The 23,919-nt window shown below is 38.4% G+C and overlaps 1 protein-coding gene across 1 annotated transcript in view; it reads left to right on the plus strand.

Annotated features, from left to right (window-relative positions):
• The window catches only part of LOC149300926 (uncharacterized), a 164,755-nt gene that overhangs the window by 45,372 nt on the left and 95,464 nt on the right, over nt 1-23,919 (plus strand). The window contains exons 38-47 of the mRNA XM_089484481.1: nt 1,459-1,563; nt 2,338-2,481; nt 4,859-4,988; nt 5,604-5,778; nt 7,747-7,886; nt 10,363-10,467; nt 10,567-10,674; nt 14,170-14,370; nt 15,210-15,406; nt 20,315-20,477. Of these exons, the coding sequence (XP_089340607.1) occupies nt 1,459-1,563; nt 2,338-2,481; nt 4,859-4,988; nt 5,604-5,778; nt 7,747-7,886; nt 10,363-10,467; nt 10,567-10,674; nt 14,170-14,370; nt 15,210-15,406; nt 20,315-20,477 (1,468 nt within the window). The remainder of the gene's footprint in view (nt 1-1,458; nt 1,564-2,337; nt 2,482-4,858; nt 4,989-5,603; nt 5,779-7,746; nt 7,887-10,362; nt 10,468-10,566; nt 10,675-14,169; nt 14,371-15,209; nt 15,407-20,314; nt 20,478-23,919) is intronic.

Below are 23,919 nucleotides of genomic sequence, written 5' to 3' on the forward strand. Positions count from 1 at the left end.
TGGTTTAGGGGGCCAAGTTTATATTAATGTCTATCTATTTAGAATGAAATGTCATCACCCTGTTGATGTAATAATCAGGTTTCCCCAAAACTTTGTTGCAGCTATAGTTTTTCCCTAATACATTCACTAGCTGTTCACTAGCTATAACCCAGCCTTTCCAAAGCCTCTTCTAAATGTGCTGGTTCTCAACATCCGTTATAGTACTTGGTCATCTGGTGAATGAAACGCATAATGGCATTGAACGAGGATCAGCTGCTGTTAGCCCTCTGGGAATGTTTGGGCTCTGTGTAGCTGTCTCTTTCAGAGACCTTGCATTCTGTGATTACTTTGCTCGTTTCACCTTCATTTCACTGCCTCTCTCTGTAGATGTTCACCAAGGATCAACAATGGGACCTCTGTTTTTTCTGTATATAATCCATCTATTGGCAACTTAATCCATTCACATTTACGTAGTTGTCCAGTAGCCCCATTATAACAAGGTTCCACATAGCCCAAACATGATATTGCAGCTCTTATGGGCACATGAATGTGCCCCATTTTACTGCACTTGCTTTTCATGCAATGATCTTACACTACTTGAACCTTGTTTTTTCCTCACTGAAGTAATAACTGTAGTTGCTATGTTCCATATATAAAATGATAAAATAGCACTGCTGCAATCTAAAAAAAAAATATCCAAATATGACAAACCATCAGGTTTAACCCCTTTTCCAAATAAATTTTTTACGGGATAAACCCATGTAACCATGTTTGCATATTGGAATAAGCAACACATACTGGATATGTATTCAAAAAACAATGTTGTTATAATACCATGGGAAAACATATGTTGCTTTCTCAAGATATGCATTATTATCTTTCCCATTGTCCTATCCCCAGCTTTTGAAAAAAATTGAAACAGGGATATTAGTAATATGAAAATTAGGTAATGGTGGCTCAGGGAGGCACAGATCTTAGCATAATATCTAAAATATCTCCAAAATAATGACGCCATTTCAACAAATTAATTTGGTTATGGTAAAAGCAGTGAGGATTGTGATGAAGTTAATGGTTTGTGAATATGCGTTTGTGGAAAGACTGTTGATGGGGCTGCCCCAAAGACATCATGGTAGTTATTTATGTCTATGTCCCACATGCGTCAAGGACTTCCACTAGTCTTCTAGGAAGGAACTTGTGTTTTAGTACTAAAAAATTGCCTGTTCCTGAGAAGGTGTGAATAGGATTATATCACTTGCTAGACAAAAATGGACTTTTAGACATTTGTTTTTTTTGAATATTTAACTTCTATTAACCCATTAAAAAAAATGCATTGTGAGCCCGTGTTTTTTTTGAATATTTATGTTCTATTAACCCATTAAAAACAATGCATTGTGAGCCCGTACATGTACGGGTTTTGTCATTAAGGGGTCAATTTCATTTTCCCATTGATTTTGCTGATGCCCTGCCTTGTGATTATAGCGTGATGTACTTGAAAAACTCCTTTCCGAGCCAGCACCAACATGGAAACTGAGTCAGCCATTGATCTATGATTACGATGACAATTCCATGGATATCCATGTGAGGGTAAGTGATTCTAATGATCTTGCATTTATTCCAAGTGAGAAACAGAATAGAACCTTAAGTATAACACTGACAGTACATTTACTTCTGCCAGTCTGATTTTGTCTTTAGCATGTCAAACATTATCAGTGCACATAATCTAGTCTCTTACAATGTATGAGTACCTTATGGTTCCTACCAGCTGTGAGACCTTGTTCCATCTCCATGACATCCTCCCTTTATCAAACCCACTAGATGTTGTGAGTGTTATACAGGGTGTTATTCTTCCTGCCTATTTATTAGAGATGTCAGAAGGTGGCATGATATATGAAGGGCTGTGCTATCCTACTGTTAGATGTAGTCAACATTTGGCCAAAAGACAGATGGATTCAGGACTCTGGCGTCTCCAAGTAATTTCTTTATTTGCCCAAATAACTCATCTGTGAGCAGTAGAAAATGTGCATCACAGCAACATGATGTCTGGCATCATGCAACGTTTTGCACACCAGGCTCCTAAAAATAAGCTCAGTTTAAACGGCTATGTAGTCAACACCTGTCCAAATGCACAAAATCTAGTGGACTAGTGGTTTTCCTCTTTATGTTTTCATTGCCACAAGCAGGCCAAGCAAGGAAATTATTAAGCATGTCTGCGATTAAGCTGGGATATCAGGCCAGTATCATGGCCTGTTTGTATTCCTTGAGGCTTGGAGTTAAAAACCACTGATCTAGACTCTAACATGCGTTCGTGTCATATATATATATTTAATTTCTAAAATATAACTGTATGTGTTTCCACAGGTGGGCGATTCTGAAATCCCGTACGGTTTCGAATACCAAGGATCTGCTCATCATGCCCTTATCACACCATTTACTGAAAGAGTCTTTGTCAATGTCATTGCTGCTTTCTCCACTGGAACCAACACATTGTGCATAGGCCCACAGGTACTGTTATCTGGGAACACATGTACTGTAATGCATAATAGCTGGATTATTGTATCCCCTTGTAAATGCATGGATTGATTAACCAGAAACCCCTTTATACAGATGTCTCTTTCCCTGACGCTCTCAGCCATAATCCCAATCAAGCCATCTGAACAATCAACAACCTCACCCAGCTTCATAGCTTGCAGGAGATGTGTTTGAACATATCTCCTGATTGCCACTACTCACATTCTTTATACTCACCACCAGCCAGCTCCAGGGCTGGCTCATGCAAGGCTAGGGGGTGTAATCACACACACACACACACACACACACACACACACACTTCATTAGTGGGGTGTGAGAAGTTAAACAGTCCCTTCAGTTTAGACAGTCCTTGCTTATATTTAATGCACAATAAATCAGTTACTCTTTCTAATTATATTTATTTACATAGCCCAAAGTCTGTAGCTCTGTTACAAAAAGTGGAATAATGGAAAAGTGCAAAAGGAGTAGAGGGCCCAGCTCATGTGAGTTTACAATCTAGCCAATGGTTGAGGGGAAATTGAAACAGGAGGAGAGGACTACTTGGATGGGTATGAGTTGATAACGGCTGAATAATCTGTAGAGGTTGTTGATTGTTCAGATGGCTTGATTAGGATTATGGCTGAGAGCATTAGGAGGAAAGGTTGTAATCTTCTCAGAGAACAGACAGATAGCAAACAGGATTGTGATTTGGAGGGATGCAATGCCATCCCCTGGGAGTGGTTGGTGATGGGGAGGGTACGAGGAAAAGAGAGAATGGCATGTGAGCTAAGGTAGCTCGATGGGATGAAATATGTTTAAGGAGCAGGGGTTCATTGTAAGGACACAAGATCAGGTGGGCTACTTGCAGTTTCTTGTAGTTTCCCTTCAGTGTAACTCTTAACTGTCCAAATATAAAGACTTGGGATAAGGCCACTGAAGCTGCGTTTCCAAATCACGCCTAAAAATCGATAGGGCTACCTCACAAGTGGTTAGATAAGGTGATTGCATATAGGATGCAGATGTTTCATACCTTTAACAATTGCAATTAAGCTAGAGAAGAGGGCACCAAAGTTAATCCTTTGAAAGCAGTCGGCCCTGGAGACAGGTAGGATAAGACACACCGGGTGAAAACACGGGGTTACAGCAGGAGATGAGGGGTTCAGGGGCGGATCAGATGCCCTGAAATAACCATACCATATATATATGTTACCTTTCAATTGTAATTATCAGTAATATTGGTTAGGTTTACTGTGTATGGTAGATATTTGCAACAAGTATCAGAATAAATATGTTTTTAATGTTTTTGTAAACATTTTTTGTTTGGTTTGTTTTTTACCAGAAAAGTCTTGTGGTTTCCAATGTGTCCAAAAGCAATATTGCTAAATTGCTGCAACCAAAAGGTTTTGCAGTGCCATAAATTACGTGATAACCAGATGGCCACCTTGGTGAGGTTACAGCCCTCCAAATGGTGATCCATTTGCTTACTCCTGTTTATGAAATGAAATCACTGACAGCTGAAAAATAAAGTGTATTTAGAATAAAAAACTAAAATGTCCTGTGAAAAGCAAGCATTTTATGCTTCTTTCACACTAATTGATATAATCGTTCATATTGAGTTGAAATTAAAAACCATCTGTGGCATTGGCAAATCATTTGATTTAAACAAAACTGAAAACATGATTGACTTTGCCTAAAATAATTTCTATGTACCATTTCTCTGTGTAAGAACACATACTTAACTGCATGCAGAATCAAAGACAATGTTATTTGTTGTTGTTAGCCGTAGCTAGAGAGAGAGCAAATTTGGTAAGATAATACCTTTATGGGCTAACTAAAGTATACAGGATTGCAAGCTTTTGGGACTATCTAGCTCTAGAAAATGAAAAGAAACCCACAGAGTTTAGAAAGATTCTTATCTGAACATACCCCATCAAATGTTTAAACAAATTCCATCATTGATATATATATAGTACCCTATCCATCCCTAGCCATTTTAAACCCTTTGTTTTAATTATTGTTATTATTTTTGTTATATTTTAGTATTCTAGAATATCCCATCAATACACGTGTACATCTTTACATTGTAAAATGTCTACCAACTTACATTGTAATCGTAAAAAAAAAAATGTGTTTTTAATTATAGTTTACGATAAATGTTCATGAATGAACTCCTGGACAAATTGTGGAGCAGATGTGTAGGAAAATTATGACGGTTGGCTCTTTAAACAGAACCTCCTGCCTCTAACCTACCTTGTTAAAAGAGAAAGATCAAATCACATTTGGCAATCATCTGTTGGCTTTTTTTATGTTCAATTCAGCATTTAAAATTCATGTTTCACTTGAGGTTTTCTTTTTTTATTTTATGCATCAGGGATCTGGAAAAAAAGTGATGGTACAAGAATTATGCCTTGCTCTTGGCAAGCCTCTTTTCTACTTTAACTGCACAAAAAACACAAATTACAATGTTCTGCAAGACATCTGCAAAGGATTGGCTGCTGCAGGTAAAATGATTTGAACTGTTTGCATTTCTACATCCCATAGAAATGCTTTTTGATACTACAACATATTTCTGTAACATGTAAGTATCTTTATTTTATTGCATAGTAGAATTATCTATAAATATACCATGGTTCATGATGTTAAGTCTTTGGAATTCTGAGATGTCCTCCTTTTGTTTCTGTACTTGTTCTCAGCAATGGTCAATACACATGGGCTAATTTACTAAAACTACACCTATAGAGGTTGAATTTTGAGGGTTATCCTGTACATAATGATCATATACTTCCAATAAGCTCCTTCAGAGTCTTCTTGAGAATTTGGCTACCTGGGTTTGCTGGCAAGAGGTGCAGCAGGCAGTTGCCCCTGAAAAGATCCGACTTCAAAAGCCTTCTTATACCTCTATTTGAAACGCCACATGTAGCCAACTGAGTGTATTAAGTAATCAAGACTTTAATCAGCATATCATCATATATCAACGTGGAATCTCACATACCTGATCAATATTTAGATTACAAGTACAGAAGATGTAGAGATTCAGAGTGGACTTACTGGCTGAAAATTCTATCAATAAATGTTTGACCAAGGGCATTCCTTTCTTTGTATTTTCTTTGCTCTAGGAGCCTGGATCATGATCAATGGTCTGGAGCAGTTACCAGAATCTAGCCTTACTCTTCTAGCGCAGTTACTTCAACAAATTCAGACAGCAAAGCACTGTGGGAAAGAAACAGTCACTTTACAGTTGGAAGAAGTCCCTTTAAACACAGCAGGTGCTTGTATTGCAACCATTACAAGGTATGAGCATGTCATTTTGCCTGCTAATTGGGCTAATCTGTATGCTTTCACTTGCTTTCCAGAAATCACAAAACTAGACATTCGGCAATTATTGTGTCTAGATCGCTATTGTAGTCGCAACAGCGGCTGTTATCTCATACATAAGAATTAGTATCTGGCATAGGAACATGCTCACAAAGATGACTTCATTGATATGACTACAGCAGACAATTAGAATTCACCCTAGGTGCACAATTTTATTTTCAAGTGATCTCAAGAAAATACCTGTTTTAATAAATAATTATTTGATAGGAACCCACTGTGAAAAATGGAGATATGTTTCTCCTTTTTTTAATTTTTGCTTTAATAAAATGTACTAATACCGAAATTGTGGATTATGTATCTTAAGAAAAGCATACGCTTCTCTACAGAGGTTTTTGAGAGAATTGAACATGAATAATAATAAATAATTGCTAAACACCATTTGTAGGTAATTGATCACCAGCATTCTGTGTAATTGTGTGTATCTTTAAAATTCAGCATTGAAGAACAATTTAGACACTCTTCTATTTTTACAGATGTTAGATTTTAGGAACATTCCTTGTGTGTATTTATACTTTTTTCCAGCCTCCCTTAGGACCTCTTTATTTGAAAAATCAGCAGATGGCTGAGACATCACTATGTTCAGTATATCACTTTTCCACAAGCACAGATAGTTATTAGAGCCTTACCTGACACCTCTTCTTCCCTCTCACTGGGACAATGCCATAGAGCACTCTCTCCTCGCCTTGCTGAGCCTTGGGCATCTCCTGGATCACATACATATATCAGTTATCCATGTCCAGGCTTCATGTTTTTTGTGACCAGTGTCTTTTATGGTACTGTAGATCGAACAGAATTTAACAATTTTTCATTTAGCAATTCTACTAACATTAAAAAAAATAAAAAATCTTATGATTCTGCCGTATCTGCAGAATGTATTATGTCATGTAAATTCATATTTTTGGGAGCTGGACAGGGCAGGCGGATGCCCCTAGGTACAAACACTGCTGGATCATAGCAGATAAAATTATTTTCAAGCTGTCACTAAGCATTATCCAGCTTTGTGTGTCCTCCTTCTCTTTATTATGCTAAATCCAACCCTGGAGCGGTAAACAAATTTCAGGGTCTGATTTCCTTTTTTATTGCCTATGCTTACATACCTATACACATTTACATAACTTAGTCCAATGGACAGAGGGAATCTTTACGTTCACTTTGCTTTGATGTGTGCAATAGTGTAACATCACCCATTTCAAATACCTACCTATTGTATTTTTTTTTATCCCTTGTTAGCAGCCACTTTGATCTGGAAATACTGATATTCCTTGCTTGTTTAGTCTTTACAAGTGCATTTTAGCCTCCCTTTTTATGAAATCATCACACTTTAGTGTTGTCTGGCTATGATCCTTGCTTAGCTGAGTTTATAGCTGGTTTTATGTAGCTAAAAAAAATCAATGAAATAAAACAACAGTACCATGCTGTCCAGGCTACTATCACTGGTTCACAAGGCAGACAAAATAAAGTACTCAATAAGGATATGACTCAGAAGTAAAAGGTTAGCGGTACATCCATAAATCAATGGGAAGTGATATCTCAGACATAATTTTATCCCTACCTCATTGTGTTCTCTCCTTTTTGTCTGCGCTGGCATTGAAAAATCATTTATTGAAGGGAGTTATAAAATTATAAATAATACTAGTGACATACTGTAGTTATAAACACCAAATAAAACCAGTTTTAGAATTAACAGTGTGGTCAGCCTCAGAGTACAGGGATCATCAATGGCACCCACATGCTTTTGTGTACACAGAAAATGGGCCATATAGGTCCCCAAAACACTGAATGACAGTCCAGGGTAAGGTGATATAGAACATTGGTTTTAGAATATTATTCATTAAAAAAAAATAGTATTTACAAAATATACATAAATGTGTCTTTGGAATTTAGGGGATTAAATGGGACCACGCACTTGGACAACCTTCCCCAGTCAAGTAAGCTGCCCAACTCCCTTTTGAACTGCTTTCGAATCGTAGGAGTTGGTGGTGTTTCAACACGTTTTGTTCTGGAAGCCCAGCTACTATTGAAAGGTATGTCCTGCCCTTTTCTGAAGTTGGATTTAACAGTACATTTATTCTTAGAGAACACAGATGTCAAACACACTTATTTAAGTAGTGTATAGACCAAAAAAAAGCCCCTAGATATATTTTACAAACATCCCCTGTGGCATTTTTACTGCCAGTTTAGAAATTATTTCATTCATTACCAACTGGCATTGACTATGAATAATAAATATAATTTATTTTAATTGACTCTTGTAATGTACATTAGTGCACTGAAGTGTATTTATTTCAGCAACTTTATGATTTACTAGTTTAGAATTAGTAATACATTAACAAAAATAGGGCTATCTCATCCCAAAGTTATCATAAAGAATAATAATAGACACTTATGTCTGGCGGAAAAAAAATGAAATATTTTTAATTGGTAGTCATCCTTGGCAATTAGGTGATAACATAAAAAAAACACATTTGGCATGCTGTCGTATTAGGCAAGCATAAAGCTACCACAGCAGATGGATTGTAGGGTAAGAAGCCAGCTAAATGTGTAAATTCATCTAATATGTTTATTGAAGAGAGGACTCCAATTCAGGAGAACAGAAAGTCTGTTCTGCCCAAGCTGCTACTGGTAATGGGATGATAGCAACTTCCAGCAGCAGCTCTGGTAAATACAATTTATCACATGGATAAATACGCAGACAGGAAAAGCGTGCTGCATTTTCAGAAGAGAGTGTGCATCCAGAAACGCAATGTACTCATCCATCTAGCATTATAAATGCATCAATAAGTGTCATGTATAAATTATAGTAGTATGTGGCTTTAATAGCGATGATTGGGGTGTCTGATAATATCTGATAAAATAACGAAAAAAGGGAATTAATGTAAAACTGAAGTAGAATTGATTTAGAACCCAGAGAACCCAACTATTATTGCTAATTTTCTTGCCGTGTGGCAGAGAGAGTTAAAAGTCAGTGAAGAGTAATCCAATTAGCTTAAAACTAGCTCTACTAAACATGTAAAAATGGTACCCTCTAGCATATTAAGTTGAATTTTTATTTTACTGGGGTATCCTCTTACTGAAGTTCTATGCATACAGAAAATGTTAAATAAATATAACACAAAAAAATAAAATAAATTGCAATTACAGAATGGTTATATAAACTATTCTTTACATGTAGTAATATTATATTATAATTACATTCAATTCTTAATTAAGGTTTATGTAAAACTATGCATTATTGTTGCATTGATTTATTTGAATAGTGTGAGGTTCACAGTGCATCTCAGTAAATTATGGTATATTTTACAAGCCTTCTTCCATTTAAAATAGTGTAATGAAGCCAACGATTTTTCATTTGTACAAAAACTTTAGGAAAATGAGAGGGAAGGTGATACATACTAGGAATATTTGTATATGGTTAAAGGAAAACTCCAGACATAATATGCACTTCCCTTAGGACCTACCTGGTCCTGGTGTTGAACAGATTAGGAACCTTTGCAGGTAGTCCGTACCTACCAGTCGCTAATAGGAATAACGACTAGTGGTAGATGGAACAGGGAACAGTAAGCAGGTATACAGCAGTGCTGGTAGACTGCTGGATGCTTGTAGACAGCTGGGAGCAGGACGCCAAAAAGACTGTAGCAATCAAGGTACAGATGGACAAACCAGAAAAAGCTCTGGAGACAAGCCAAGGTCAAGTCAGGAGATAGTAGTAGTACTAGATTGTAGTGGAGAACAAGATCATTGTCAGTGCCGAAGGGTTAGGCTGTAGGTCACAGGAACAGGAAAGAAGGCATAGGCTCGGAACGGGAACATGTACAGCTATGGGTACAGGTATGGGTACAGTACTGGGTTCAGGAGAATACAAACTCCATGCAGCAGGAACAGTCAAACCACCACTGAGCACCTTGAGAAAGAGGCCCCAGATGTTTAAATAGAACAAGCCCAGCCTCCCAGGTAAAGTTAATAGTAAAGGGAAGCAGTCTATTTAAGACCCTCTCATGGAAGGATCTTCGTGCAGCAGGTGCAAAGCCAGGTAAGTTTATTGCCTGATAATTTATGAATATGAAAGGTGAGTGGTCTCTCAAAATTTACGTGGCGTCCCCCTTGGAAATTGGTGTCCCCTTTGGAAATGCAAAATCCCTTTACTTTTAACATTCGCATTTGTCCCTCAACCCACACACCACAGAAGATGTATTTAACTAAACACATCTCCTGACAAGTGATACCACCAGTCAGCTCCAGCACTGGTTCTGTGGGCATCTCATGGGGGTCTAACGAGTATAAACACTCACATTGATTTCAGTGGGATACTTTCCTGCCACTGATTAGCTGCTACAGAAAAAAACAAAGCATATAACATTTTATAGTGTGCAATTAATGAAGTGGAAATCACAGTTTTTAAGAGAGTTTATTTATAGATTTAAAATAATAGATGCAATAATTGGCCACTACAGAGAAAAAATAACAAATTTCCTGTTCTTTTTTCTATCTCAATTATTCTAGGTTTTTCCCACGTGGCCCCTCTGGCACAGAAGCTCTCCGTCATGTTTGAATCATTTGCAAAGTTATGTAAACCGAATCTTGCAGGATCCAGGTCACTAGAAAACGGTTAGAATACTGCTGTTCTAAAAAAAAAAATACACTCGATTTATATAGCGTCCTTTTTGGTTAAACTCTTGTTTCAATGACATTGATTTGTGTCACTAGGAGAATGGGCTTGTTTAGCAATCCCTGGAATCTCTCATCTGCTCAATGAAGCAAGCACAGCCCTTAAGTCTCTGCAAAAAAGTCATTTGGAGAAACAAGAAAGACCATGTAAGTTTCTTAACCAAATTTCTGTTAACAATATGTGTTTTTTATGATAATCAGTATCACCTCCGTCATAAATATGTTTATTAGGTAATCTTTACAATTGCAATTTATTGATAAAGAAAAGCAAAAATGCTGATTCAAATGTACGCTTTAAACCATCACAACTGTTTTACTTTCTTGTCTTGTCTGTCCATTAGACTTGGGCACCAGGGAGGTCTTCGTGTTCATCTTCGTGCGCGTCTCCGGCAAAAAAAAAATCTTCGTATTCCACGAATATTCGCCCGTTCTTGTCTTCTCTTCGGGCGAATATTCGGGACATTCTTCGTGTTCTTTTTTTCTTTTTTTTTTAATAAAGGGGTTAATACAGGGTTAACGCATACCGCAGAAGCTCTGGTGCCACGAGTTTAAATGTCCGTATGAGCAACTCTATTGGTCGCCAGCAGGGGGCTCGGAGATTAGTAGACGAAGATGAAGACGATCATGAAGATTCTTTGTGTTGTGTGTCTTCATCTACCTTTTACCGCCGTTATCTTCTATTCTTCATGTCTTTGGAACGAACACGAAAACGTACTCTTCGTGTTCATTTTCATGTTCACCCGAAGACGAATGCACAAGTCTACTGTCCATGCACAAATGGACAATCTCTGAAAAATGTATGCATTGTAATAAAATTTCAGTTCTCCCTGACACCAAAAGAAAAAGTAAATAAAAATGAAAAACTAGCTATACAGTAAGTTCAAAGTGATGTAATAAAAGTCTAGATCGGTGATGGTGAACCTATGCCACGCGTTCCACAATGCCTCGGTTGTGGCATGCGGCCAGGTTGCCGACTGCCTACTGTGCATAGGCACAGATGCTAAGGTTTTTCTATTATGGCAATCATTTTATATGTAGCCCACTATATTATTTTTATGTGCAGGCCAAATTTATCAACTCTAAGGAATTTTCTCGGAGATTATGCATTTAATGTGGCCAGGCACAAGTGGCCTATTAAAGGACACCAAAGCTGTACTGACATAATATTGGTGTCTGAACTTAAAGATCATTATTTTTACACTGATTTTTCAGAATATCTAATACAGATGCCTGAGCATCCTTATGGAGACAAATCATTTATCTATCTGTCTGTCTATCCATCGTGTAATTTGCTTCTAAATTCAAGTACAGGTGACAGGATAGATTACACCTTATGAGTAATAATGTAGAGCAGTTTGTCTCTAGTAGAGATACCATCAGAGTCTTTTTCTCTGTCTTTCAAATAATAGAGCCACTGGAAAAGAAAAGGCCATCTTTCTTCCATGAAGAACAATTATTAATCTCTTAGCGGTACATTTCCATATAATTTTGGACACTTATTTGCTTTCTGTGGTATTACAGAACCCTGCATTTGTGTCACTTTCAATGCTGTGCAACACACCAGAATATCAAAAGGCCTAATTAATGCTATGGTCATTTGAATTGCTAACCAGCTGCTGACATTTTGAAATCTGACCAATTTTACTGTGATCCAGAAAATAGCCTGGGTGCTTGCGTGAGCGGAATGAACTTTCCATGTCACTAAGAAGAGATGGTAAAGTCGCTACTTTAGAATGTTTTCTGTAAATTGTCAGAATTCTCAAAAGTCATAAACACCATAAGAAACAGCATTATAAGCAGCAGCTTAGACGCTGAATAAAAAGTCTAATTTACTGTGAAAGAAACCGTGCAGATATTTAGAATTAAACAACTTACAAAAAAGCCCAAGATGAGAGTTTGCCAGGAGGTGCATATTTCTGGAAATATGCATGTAAATATTTATTTTTTATTTTTATTTATACAGCATTAACAGATGTAATTACCGTAACACTTTACAGTTTGCAATGTTATAAAGGGGAAGTACGATAAGTTCAACGATATAGGCATATAGTGATTAATTTATCGAGGTTGCTGACCCAGGGCAAGACCACTAGTCCCCCTGCCCGACCCATGCAAAGAGGGTTCACTAGTCTTTTTCTTTAAGCAGAGGGCCAGAATATGTCATATCCCACAGGTAAAGCAGAAAAAAACTATGGAGGTCTGCAATGTACATGGGATGATTTCAAGGCAGATCTCTGATGTCCCTAAACAGCCCATTGAGTGCTTTGGTGTACTACTAACACCTCTCTCCCGACAGGATGACCAGCCCTGATTGCAGCAGCTCAGGTACATCTGCCTGACTCGTAGGCCTATGCTGGATTATACCACTGAAAACAAGTACAGTTGTCATACAGACATTATGATCAGGGTACATCCATAGATTAGCAAATTCTTGCCTTGCAATGGTTTATAGTCCTAAGGTACTACTAATTATACTTTATTACTGATGACCAGCATGGGGAAAAGATGTACCACTCCAGAGTAAAGAACAAAATTACTACGGAAACTGATCTATGGTTAGGGCATCCACAAGTCACAAGAAGCAGTGGAGGAAGCAGCTGGAGTCTGTAGGCATTAAGGACAGACTTTGTGAAAATGATTTCAGATATTTTTCAGTGTGTACCACTAATGATTTGTGCATGTTACGCATGCATGCAAATATGACTATTTCTGCTTCACTTCCACCTCAATGGTCACACATAGTCCTTATATGAAAGAAAAATTTAGATCATTATTATATGATTATGTGAGAAAAATAAATTACTATATACACAGGTGAATTTTTCATTAAAAACTACATTAATGTGTTGCCTTTGAAACCTGTTACCTGCTTATGGAGACTAATCTGCTCTTTTGGACAGGTTAAATATATCTTCAATTTGTTTGCGCTTGTCTAGAAGTAGTATCAGAGGAAAGATTAATGATTCTACTTCACACCGCCAGAACCTATTCTGATGACAGATTAGGTTAATTTCATATCCTTGGTATATTGCTTTCTTAGAGTTCTTTTAGGACAAATAAGTCCATTGACAACTAAATGTAAAACAGTCAAAAACAGGCCTGACACTATTCATCTAAAAGCAAGCCTGCAACTACTAACTATTTAAATGGTCCATTAATGAAAAGGGCAAAAACATGGTTGGAATTCCATTAAACATTAATAGTATGATGGGACTGCTAGATAGAAAAACAGTAAATTAAATATTATAAGTTTTATCATATATAGAAAAAATGATAATGGCAGAAGAAAAGAACCAATTGGCACACCATTCTCTCTCTGCAGTATGCCAAGCTTTCTTAGATTCATTTACTATGTTTGCATGTACTACCTCCATTCCAGGTATTATTCCCCCCTATCCAGGGGCATATTGACAATGGGGGACTGGCTCTCTCTCTTTATATATATTTCCATAACACATCTGAGGTTATATTTACCTGACCTTTAGACCTGCTAATAACCGATTAGTTATTATGTCGAGATATGTAAAATAATAGAATTCAAAGAGGGTGTACTTTCTTTTTCATGTGACTGTATATACCTGCTTTACCCGTCTTTCTGCATCTAAAATGATTCTGACTGGTGTGTTAATTGCTAAATTCCAGCACAAGAACTGGCCAGTAATGAAGATAATAGTCAGCTTGCTATGGAGGACAGAGCAGTGGTTACTGCCATCCATCAACACTGGTTACCACAGCTTTTACAAGAAGAGGCAGTCATTGTAAGATCACTGATGGCAGCTGAGTGGCCTAATATAATTTATACCTCAGATGCTTTTACTAGAACAGGTAATGACAACAACATTGGTAAGTGGCCATCACAGATAATTACAGATGGTGGAGATTACTGGTATTATGGAATTATTATTATTACATTTGCTTGAATAATAATAATAATAATATATCTATAGTGAGAGCGAGTTATATTTATGTGATTCTGAAGGTCATGGCCACATACATAGTGATGTCTACTGTCGACTACCTCAAGTAATTAAAAGCTTCCAAAAGTAATGCACTTACCCGTTCCTCAGGGCAGAAAATCATTGAAATATGGGACCAATATTTAACCATTCTCATTCAATCATTTTTGTTTCAGAAGAGTGTATTACTCCAGCCACCCATACAATTTAAGGTGTGCAGATAATACCGTATTTGCTCGATTATAAGACGACCCTGATTATAAGACGACCCCCCAACATCTAAATATTAATTTAGGAAAAAAACAAAAAGCCCCCCAGAGGAAGGAGGGGGGAGGCAGAATTATGTGACACTCTGCTAGCTTCCTGTTCTCCTGCTGCTAGAAGAGACGCTGCTCGCGACCAAAGCACCGGTAAGCAGCCTGGCCCCAGCGGACATTTTTTTGATTAGAAGACAACCTCGATTATAAGACGAGGGGTATTTTTCAGAGCATTTGCAATCGAGCAAATACGGTATTTATTATATTATAATGTGGAAAAATATGAATGAGGAACATTTCCATTTTTGGACACATTGTGTATTTAATCTTGTTTTGAACTATTACACTTAATATGCTTACGCTAGATGCATATGTTAAAGGAAACAAAGACAACTTTCTGTAATTTTTTTCCCCCTGAGTTGGCATCGGTATCAACTATTTTCTACCATAAAATCTGTTATGTGTTTAGCTCCAGATGGTCTGATCCCTGCAGTCATTGCTGCAAAATATGGTTGTGGACAGCAGGCCCCCTCATCTGAATGTACAAAAGAAACCAGCATCCCGAGTGCCATAATAAAAGCCATAGAAAAATGTCATATTTTTCCCAGCAACACATTTGTATCCAAAGTTTCCCATCTGGTTCAGCTGGCACTAAAGTACCAAACAGTAAGTACAGATGTAGCTCATAATGACTAATTTAAATGCATCATCAAAGTTATTGGAATCATTGTTTTTGCTGCAGGCTAGAATTTCACTAACTACAGACGCTTGGCATAATACCCTGTACATTATCAGCAGATATTTCCCAGCTATTCCCAAACCAGCAAAGTATTAAGAAATTAGGTGAGCTTCCAGGCTGCCTTATCGAAAAGTATATAGAGTCACAGTGTAATCGGAGGGGAATAAAAAACACAAACCAAAAATCTCAGAACTATTAAAACATTTATTAGAAACCAGAGAGAATACACTGTGTGGTATGACTTAGCCAAAATTCCCTTTGTGTTGCTAGTATAAAATTTACTGTAAAAAATTGATGCTTTTAATTAATTTCCTCATGAATTGGCAGGGCCCAATAATTATCACAAAGGAGATTTGTTATGGCCAAGATGTAATTATGATGTCCGCAATGTACGTCATACTGTTAAGTTTCCCAGAGTGTATTGAGCCTCAGCAGTTAGTGGGGTTTTGTTTTAATTTTATTTTTTGCCTTGATAAGGTGGTGATTACAGGCCCTCCAGGATGCGGAAAGACTAAATGTATAAAAACATATTTGGAAACATTGAGAGAAGAGAAGAAGAAGGTTATTACTGACACTGTTTTCATCAATGCCCTCCAGCCAGGGCACCTGCTGGGGTTCATGGATGGAGTGTTTGGGTAAGAAGATAAAAAGAACCCCATTATCTTAGCTAATGTTGGAGTAGAGGAGTTGCTTTTGGATCCGGTGCTTAGTATGAACAAAACCCGCATGTCTCCTCGTGTATCTGCATAAGGAAAATTGCTCTTGTAGATTTTTTCTATGCATCCCTACATTTGTGGGTAGCCTTCCAGAATTTGTCTCGAAACCTAAGGCCATGGCTATTCAGACTTAAAGTGCTTTTGTAAAACCTAATCTTCCTGAAAGACCAATAGGATAGTGTTCTGTATGTGAATACTGTATTCCTGTGATAATTAGGTATAAATGAAAGCTCAAACATGAGCATCGTGTTGGTAATACAAGGGAAGCAACACCTTTTTTTACTATTTTTTTACACTTTATATCACAATATTGTTTAATGAACCATGGTGAGCTGGGAAAAAGTATTAATTAGTCTGGAATTAAAATTGTCCTTAGGGGTTTCTTTTAGAGACACAATGTAGGGCTTTTAACAATAATGGTAACTGAAGCTAAACAATTCATTTGTATTTCTACCCGTGCGCTTTAGCTATTTTATATAACTAATGGATGTTTGTTATTTCATTCTGATTAGTCATTTGTAGTTGTTTCAGGGACCATGAGAGGTTTGCTGGAATACATATGATTTTTAAAAATGTTTTTAAATGTGAATAATATTAAATACAGTATATGTATTAAGTTTTCAGGATTTATGAATAGTGACTTTATTGTAGTCTGAGCCTGTACTATCTGATCTGATACCGCACTCTGATCTGTACTTTTCAAACATCTACCTTTGTATTATACATTATGTCAAGAACATCCCCCTAGACCCGTAACGACATCATATTCTCTGTGATATAAAGAGCAGTAGAACAGAAAATGGTAAATTCAATAAACTACAGAAAGAACTGAGCAAGAAGGGTACTAAGAAGCCCGTGGCTGTATACTACATAGGTATAGGTCTGATAAAGGTACAATTCTGTGCCATCCATCAGATTAAAAGTTCAAGAAGCTGCTGTAGATGCTGTCCATGGTCCTCGAGGCAGTATACTTGAAGGGGGTATTATAACCGAACATGTTTTCTTTAGTTGACAGAACTGTCTGTTGTACATACTCAATTATGTTATGTATGTTAACCTAAATAGGTAGGATTAAAGTCCAAACTTTTTGAGAAGGTGATATATCTTAGATCAAGATAAGGAACCACTGGGGTGGTGGGGTTTAGCAAGGTACCTTATGTCTTAGGCGTATAGCAGCTGTTCTTTTGTGGCCTGATAATATCATGTGATACGATGCAATAATAATAATATTTGACCTCCCAGTTTTTAATGTTACTGTAGCATATTTCAGATGCTCTTTTTTTCACATTATCACACTTAGAATTCCTACTCACTTCCATGTTCCTGAGTTTAATGAAAGATTGTTAATTGTATGACTGTAATTAAAACAAAGCGATATATATTTAGTGTTAAGGTGGAATGATATTTCAAATCCATAATGCCCCCCCATGAGTTATCATCACAATCTGGTAAGCAAATGAAACACCATTAGAGTAAAATACTTTGCATGTGGGGACAGTTTGAATTCCATGATCTGTTGTGAATCCCATGATCCTTTGTGTGAACCACAATGTAGTGGCAACATCATACTGCTATCAAATATTGCATGATGCTCACTTAAGAGACCGATAAATAACACAGCAGAGAAACAGAGTAAAGAGTAAAACAGAGTTAAGAAACAACACCTATGTCATTTCATTTTTTGGAGAGTAGTTATTGTTCTGACATCTTGTTCTGTAATTTAGATGGACTGACGGATTGTTGCCAAAATTGCTAAGAAAGTATTGTGGCTTGCGCCCAGTTGACAGCAATACAGTGAATATCCTTCACCTGGATGGTGAGGTGAGCATCTCATCTTCTTACAAGTGTTATGTTTAACCGAGATTCCATTAAATTCCATTATATTATTATGTTGGGTTAGCTTACTATGTCCTAACTGTCAGACAACAGATCAAGACAATACACTTATATAAACATACAACAATAAATAGGGTTGCTGCAAAACGACTCAATTTCTTAATTGGACCTGAGAATATAATGTCATATTCGTTTTAAGGCAAGCCACACACGTGCAGATCTGTTTTGATTTATAGCGCAGAAATATTGTATAGATTTTTCCTTACCCAGAGGGGCCCTTCAAAATCAATTTCCTTAGTATAAATGAGACTTGGCTGCCAAGGACAGTCAGGACATATACATTGCACACAAACATATGCAAGGACTACCAGCTCTTGATTAAATCAATTCATTGACCATCCACGGCAAAGTCCTAACAGTACTTTTATTTTTTATTGCATGAAAATAGATTGATGATGATCAAATGGTGATTATGCAGAGCTTGTTCTGTGGTGAAGGTTAGTAAACCAAAGTATTTTCTTTGTGTTAATGGGGGGGGGGTTCTATAATATAGATCTGTGTCTTGGGGAAAAATACCAGTAGGGGGTGTTGCAGAGCGTTTAAAAGCTATTGCGTATTTATATGGCAGATATATTAAAGTTGAGAAGATAATATCTATTACCTGTTCCTTTAGTATAATAGGCAGGCTCATAAATGTAGAGAAACATTAGAGCACCTACTGTCCTCAAAACTAAATAGCAGTTATTATATGGATTATCCATGACACTTTCTAAATAAAACTGTTTGGCTCATGCCAAAGAAAAGACTGGTGAAGGACTTTTGGACAACAGATGGATTATAACTGGACATGTAGCTGTGCAGATAAAGAAAAATAAGGAAAAGTAAGAAAGAGTTCCCTCAAATATAAGCAAATAGTTTAGAAGAAATAATATGAATTAACCAACATGTTTGTATCCACAGAATGTTTCATTTTGGAAAATAACGAACGCATAAGGATCTCTGATTCTTTCCAACTACTCTGGGAGGTATTGATAAACATTACAATATATATGTTATTTTTATTTATTGATGAATATAATGCCATCATATCCTGCAGTGCTTTTAGTGTGGGACACCTTATAGGTGTTATCTCATTTGTTTTACAATATGTACACTTACTGTACGTTAAACCCTGTTTAATTTTAAATATTTACAGTTAAAATAGAAAGTTCTGCTGAACTTCAGCATTTACTAAATATGTTGACAAACAAAAGTGAAGGCATTTGAAAGCATTCTTGGAATAGTGTTTTTAATGTATATATATATATATATATATATATATATATATATATATATATATATATGCTATTCTTGAAAGATAAATTAATTAGCACCATGCAAAACAGAAAGACTTTAGAACAAGACAACCCAATACAAACAGAATAATGAAAGTGAAATTACCCAATTATTACAAACCACTTTTTATAAGCACTTAACTAAGAAAAATATATTAACTTGAAGTTCTGATATGGTCGACAACAACAACCCAAAAGCATGTATTCTATTTGCCCCGTGTCAACATGAGCCTGGTTGGTGAGGACTATCAATATGTCCAAATCATTCTTACTCTTATTCTTAATATTGGATAACCAATTATATTTATAGTCAGCTAAATTTATAGTCTGTAATAGGTACTTTAAGCTCATTTAAAAAATATTGATCGTAAAATTTTAGTTTTAGAATCATCTATTATAAGCATAGTTTAGGACTTGTTATGTATGTACCTAACATTAGTACCATTGTAACTCTCCTTGGGTTGAACTAGCTTTGAGTCATTTAATTGTGTGTCAACTACTGTGCTAAAAGCTTCTTATGTGTTTATAAAACATCTAATTAATGTCTAGGAAGCTTTTATATTTGATACTTAAAGAGAAATTGCTTTGCTGGATAATCGCTTGAGCTTTGCTCAAGTTAATTTTTCCCTTTATATCGCAATGTACCATTTTTACAGAAAACACTAAACATATCTATAAATTTGTTGGAGGTTCTAATCTGCTAGATAAATTTCATGTATTTGCAATATATTTGATGGTGCTATGGATAGAAAAAGCTCATTGTGTATCTATCTATCTATCTAGATACATTATATCAAGTCTGAGAACCGTAATGGCAATATTCTAGTTAATTTAATTTTGACCAGTAGGTGGCGCTATGGTCACACACAAATGCAATAGAAGTGAAGTATAAGGAAAGATTCTTATTTTGACATTTCATGGAACCGAGTCTGTATTTTTACCTTTGCAGCTTGAAACATTAGCCAATGTGAGCCCTTCGGTTTTGTGTTGCATGGGCATCCTGGCTACGCCAGATACTGATAATGAATGGAAGTTACCTATCAGAATATGGATCAAAACTCAAGCTGAAGAACGTCAGCAGCAGCTGCAGCAACTGGCTGACACATTTCTAGGTAATTTCATTGTTATAAATTATAAATTACGTTAAAGCACAAACATATTCTTTAGCCGCGAGTGATAGGGTTTCAAAGTGATAATGCCCTAGCAATAAAAGGCACTTGAAATGAATGTATACAAAACAGCATCATAGTGCTGTGGAATAGTTTTTACATTTTGGTGTTACACATGTAACATGTATTGTGTTAGCAAGTGTTCAGCATGGATAGCCACACTAATGATCTGGAGTGCCCGTTTATTGTCCAGCTTCCTAGGAACATCGCAGAGAATACATGGTTGATTTGTCTACAGCCAATCATCCTAATCTTCTTTCCCTTTTCCTATGATAAAAAGGTTCGCTAGGCAGCAAACGAAGCACTTAAGGACACATATCAGTGCAGCGCTATAGGCACCTAGTTACAGACACTTTTCTCCTACCTTAAATGTCTGTGTCTTGTGCAGTTGCCTCCTTTGCCCCCAAATTATGTATGTACATCTTCTCTTTGTAGTACGGTAGTAATACTAGCCATGAGTATTATTGTTCACCTGTCATAAAACAACTAGAAGGCTCATAATGGAGGAGAAGGAAGTGTAGACAGGGTAATTGTCACGGAGCTGGCTAGTCCGACCGACTGCCTCCGCTGTCTTGTGCTCCCTTAGCCTGGGACAACACACTTTCCCCGGTTCCCCAGTCACTAGCCGAGACTCAGTGTAGGGTAAAACCAAACGAAGACTGATTTATTTTGGACACACAGGACTGGATATATCCAGCAAAACACACATTAACATAAAACAAGATATTGGGACACAAACCGCCCCCTTAATCTGCCTCTCAGAGACAACAGGGGCAGTAACGGGATTAACAATACAATAGGTGTGTGGGGGGGGGAGACTGATTTATACAACATTAAACATCAAAGAATGGTGGTCACTCCCTGGTGGCAGATCCTGGCTGTCTGCTGGAGATAATCCCCTCAGCCAGTGATGAGATGATACTGCTGGGGGTAGCCACAGAAGTCTCTACAAACCCAGGGCCCATAGTCAATAGGGAGGAGGCTGGCAGTCAGGCTTCTCCAGTGGCCCCAGTGATGGAGGCTTCCGTCACAATTCTTCCCCCTCCGAATTGGACTGACATAGGATGAGACCCCAAACGGGTTGACTCCGTAGTCAGTCAGTTTATTTGGCCCATCAATGCCCTCCCAAAATTGTTGCTCCTGCTGCTGCTGGGAAGATGGGCCGGCTGCGCCATCTCCCGGGTACCGCTGGGGAGGGATGCCTCCTGCATCCCCTCCCTGGTGCTCCTGCTGCCGTTGAGGAGGGAGTTCAGGTTGATCCGGTCCCAGAATTAGGTTCTGCCGCTGGGGAGATGGACCGGCTGTTCCACCTCCCTCCTTCTGCTGGGGGGGGCAGGTCGGCCGCTGTATCTCCCTGAATTCCTGCAGCTTTGGTAGGTGCTGGGCAGAGGCCAGCGATGCTCTGCCCTGTTGCCAGCACTTCAGCTGGGGTTAGGGCATCTTGTGGGTCGGCCTGCCGCTGGGGAGGGAGGGCCGCTTCCTCCGCTCCCGGACATGTGAGCTGCCGCTGGGGAGAAGGGCCGGCTGCCGCATCTCCCTGGATCCCTGTAGTGATTGCAGGTGTGGGGCAGAAGCCAGCAGCGCTCTGCCCTGTTGCCAGCTCTTCAGCTGGGACTAAGAGATCTGGGCAGACTGCCCAGCATTCTGAGGACCCAGGTGTGGAGACTGCAATGTTATCCACCCCTCTTGGGTTAACATCCTCAGACAATAAATCAAATAAATCCCCAGTCTCTGGTTGTGGTGTAAAGTCGCACAGCTCCAGTATTGGATCTGGATTAGCTGCCCAGCATCCCTGTGACTCAGGGGTGGAGACCGCAGTCCCATCCACCCTGCCTGGGTCAACATCCTCAGCTGACCACTCAATCACATCCACAAAATCCACACAATCCCTGGACACTGGGGCATTCTGTTGAACGCGTTCGAACAGTTTTTTATACGCCTTCTCCAGTTCCAACTCCTGTGTAATTAAAAAGTCTAAATCACCTTTAAATTCTAGTGCATCTGGGAGGTCCCACTCCCTGAAATCCCGGATGTCCTCAATCCGCCACTCCGCTGTGCTGCTGAAGTCTGGATCCTCCTGAAGACTATCCCATAATAATCCCAGGCCACCGAAGTCATAGCCCTCTGGAGAACATTCTTTCGCAGTTCCCCAATATGCTTGCTCTGTATACCACTGCAGAGCCCTATAGTGATCTTCCAGCTCTACCTCCTGTTGGACCAGCTTGTCCAATTCGGATACCCATTGCTCCTGGGGTTGCTGTCCCAGGAATGACATCCGTAGTTCCCGCTGGTCTCTAATCTTTTGTTCGGAGCTTGGAAGACACTGACCCCGGCGTATAACAGCCCTCTGCCATACTGACCGTCGAACCACTTGCCTCAGGTTCTGGTATTGTTCTGTAGGCAGGGCAGTGGTGTAGCAGGAGAGGATGACCCGCAGCAGCCCCTGGAATTCTGATACCACATCCATGTCCTCGTCAAGGTGACCGAAGTCTGCCGTCCTGTTGGTTAATCCCGGTAGAAAGTAAGTGTCCCTCGGACTAAGAAGCAATCCCACCGCTTGCCACCAATGTCACGGAGCTGGCTAGTCCGACCGACTGCCTCCGCTGTCTTGTGCTCCCTTAGCCTGGGACAACACACTTTCCCCGGTTCCCCAGTCACTAGCCGAGACTCAGTGTAGGGTAAAACCAAACGAAGACTGATTTATTTTGGACACACAGGAGTGGATATATCCAGCAAAACACACATTAACATAAAACAAGATATTGGGACACAAACCGCCCCCTTAATCTGCCTCTCAGAGACAACAGGGGCAGTAACGGGATTAACAATACAATAGGTGTGTGTGGGGGGAGAGACTGATTTATACAACATTAAACATCAAAGAATGGTGGTCACTCCCTGGTGGCAGATCCTGGCTGTCTGCTGGAGATAATCCCCTCAACCAGTGATGAGAGGATACTGCTGGGGGTAGCCACAGAAGTCTCTACAAACCCAGGGCCCATAGTCAATAGGGAGGAGGCTGGCAGTCAGGCTTCTCCAGTGGCCCCAGTGATGGAGGCTTCCGTCACAGTAATAATCTGCATCTACAAATTGTATTCCTTTTTTTCTTAAGATGACTCAATACTAGAAAACGACAATTAAAGGATATGCATAATTTATGTAGCTTCATCAAATATGCCATACTTAAAATGTATTTATTATGTTATAAACCATGTATTAAAGTAAAATCATATTGAATTATGCCTAGAATGTTTAATGAAACCCCTACCACTTCTTGCCAGAATAATGCACATAGATTCCTGGAGAAAGAAAGGTGCAGAATTGCATCTCTTTCTCCCCAAATCTGTCTTCATTATTCTTGCCTCTTGGTGGGACAGCCTCTTCC

This window comes from Sceloporus occidentalis, unplaced genomic scaffold (genome assembly GCF_023333645.1).
Source record: "Sceloporus occidentalis isolate IW3139 unplaced genomic scaffold, rSceOcc1.0.p SCAF_22, whole genome shotgun sequence".
Taxonomy (NCBI): domain Eukaryota; kingdom Metazoa; phylum Chordata; class Lepidosauria; order Squamata; family Phrynosomatidae; genus Sceloporus; species Sceloporus occidentalis.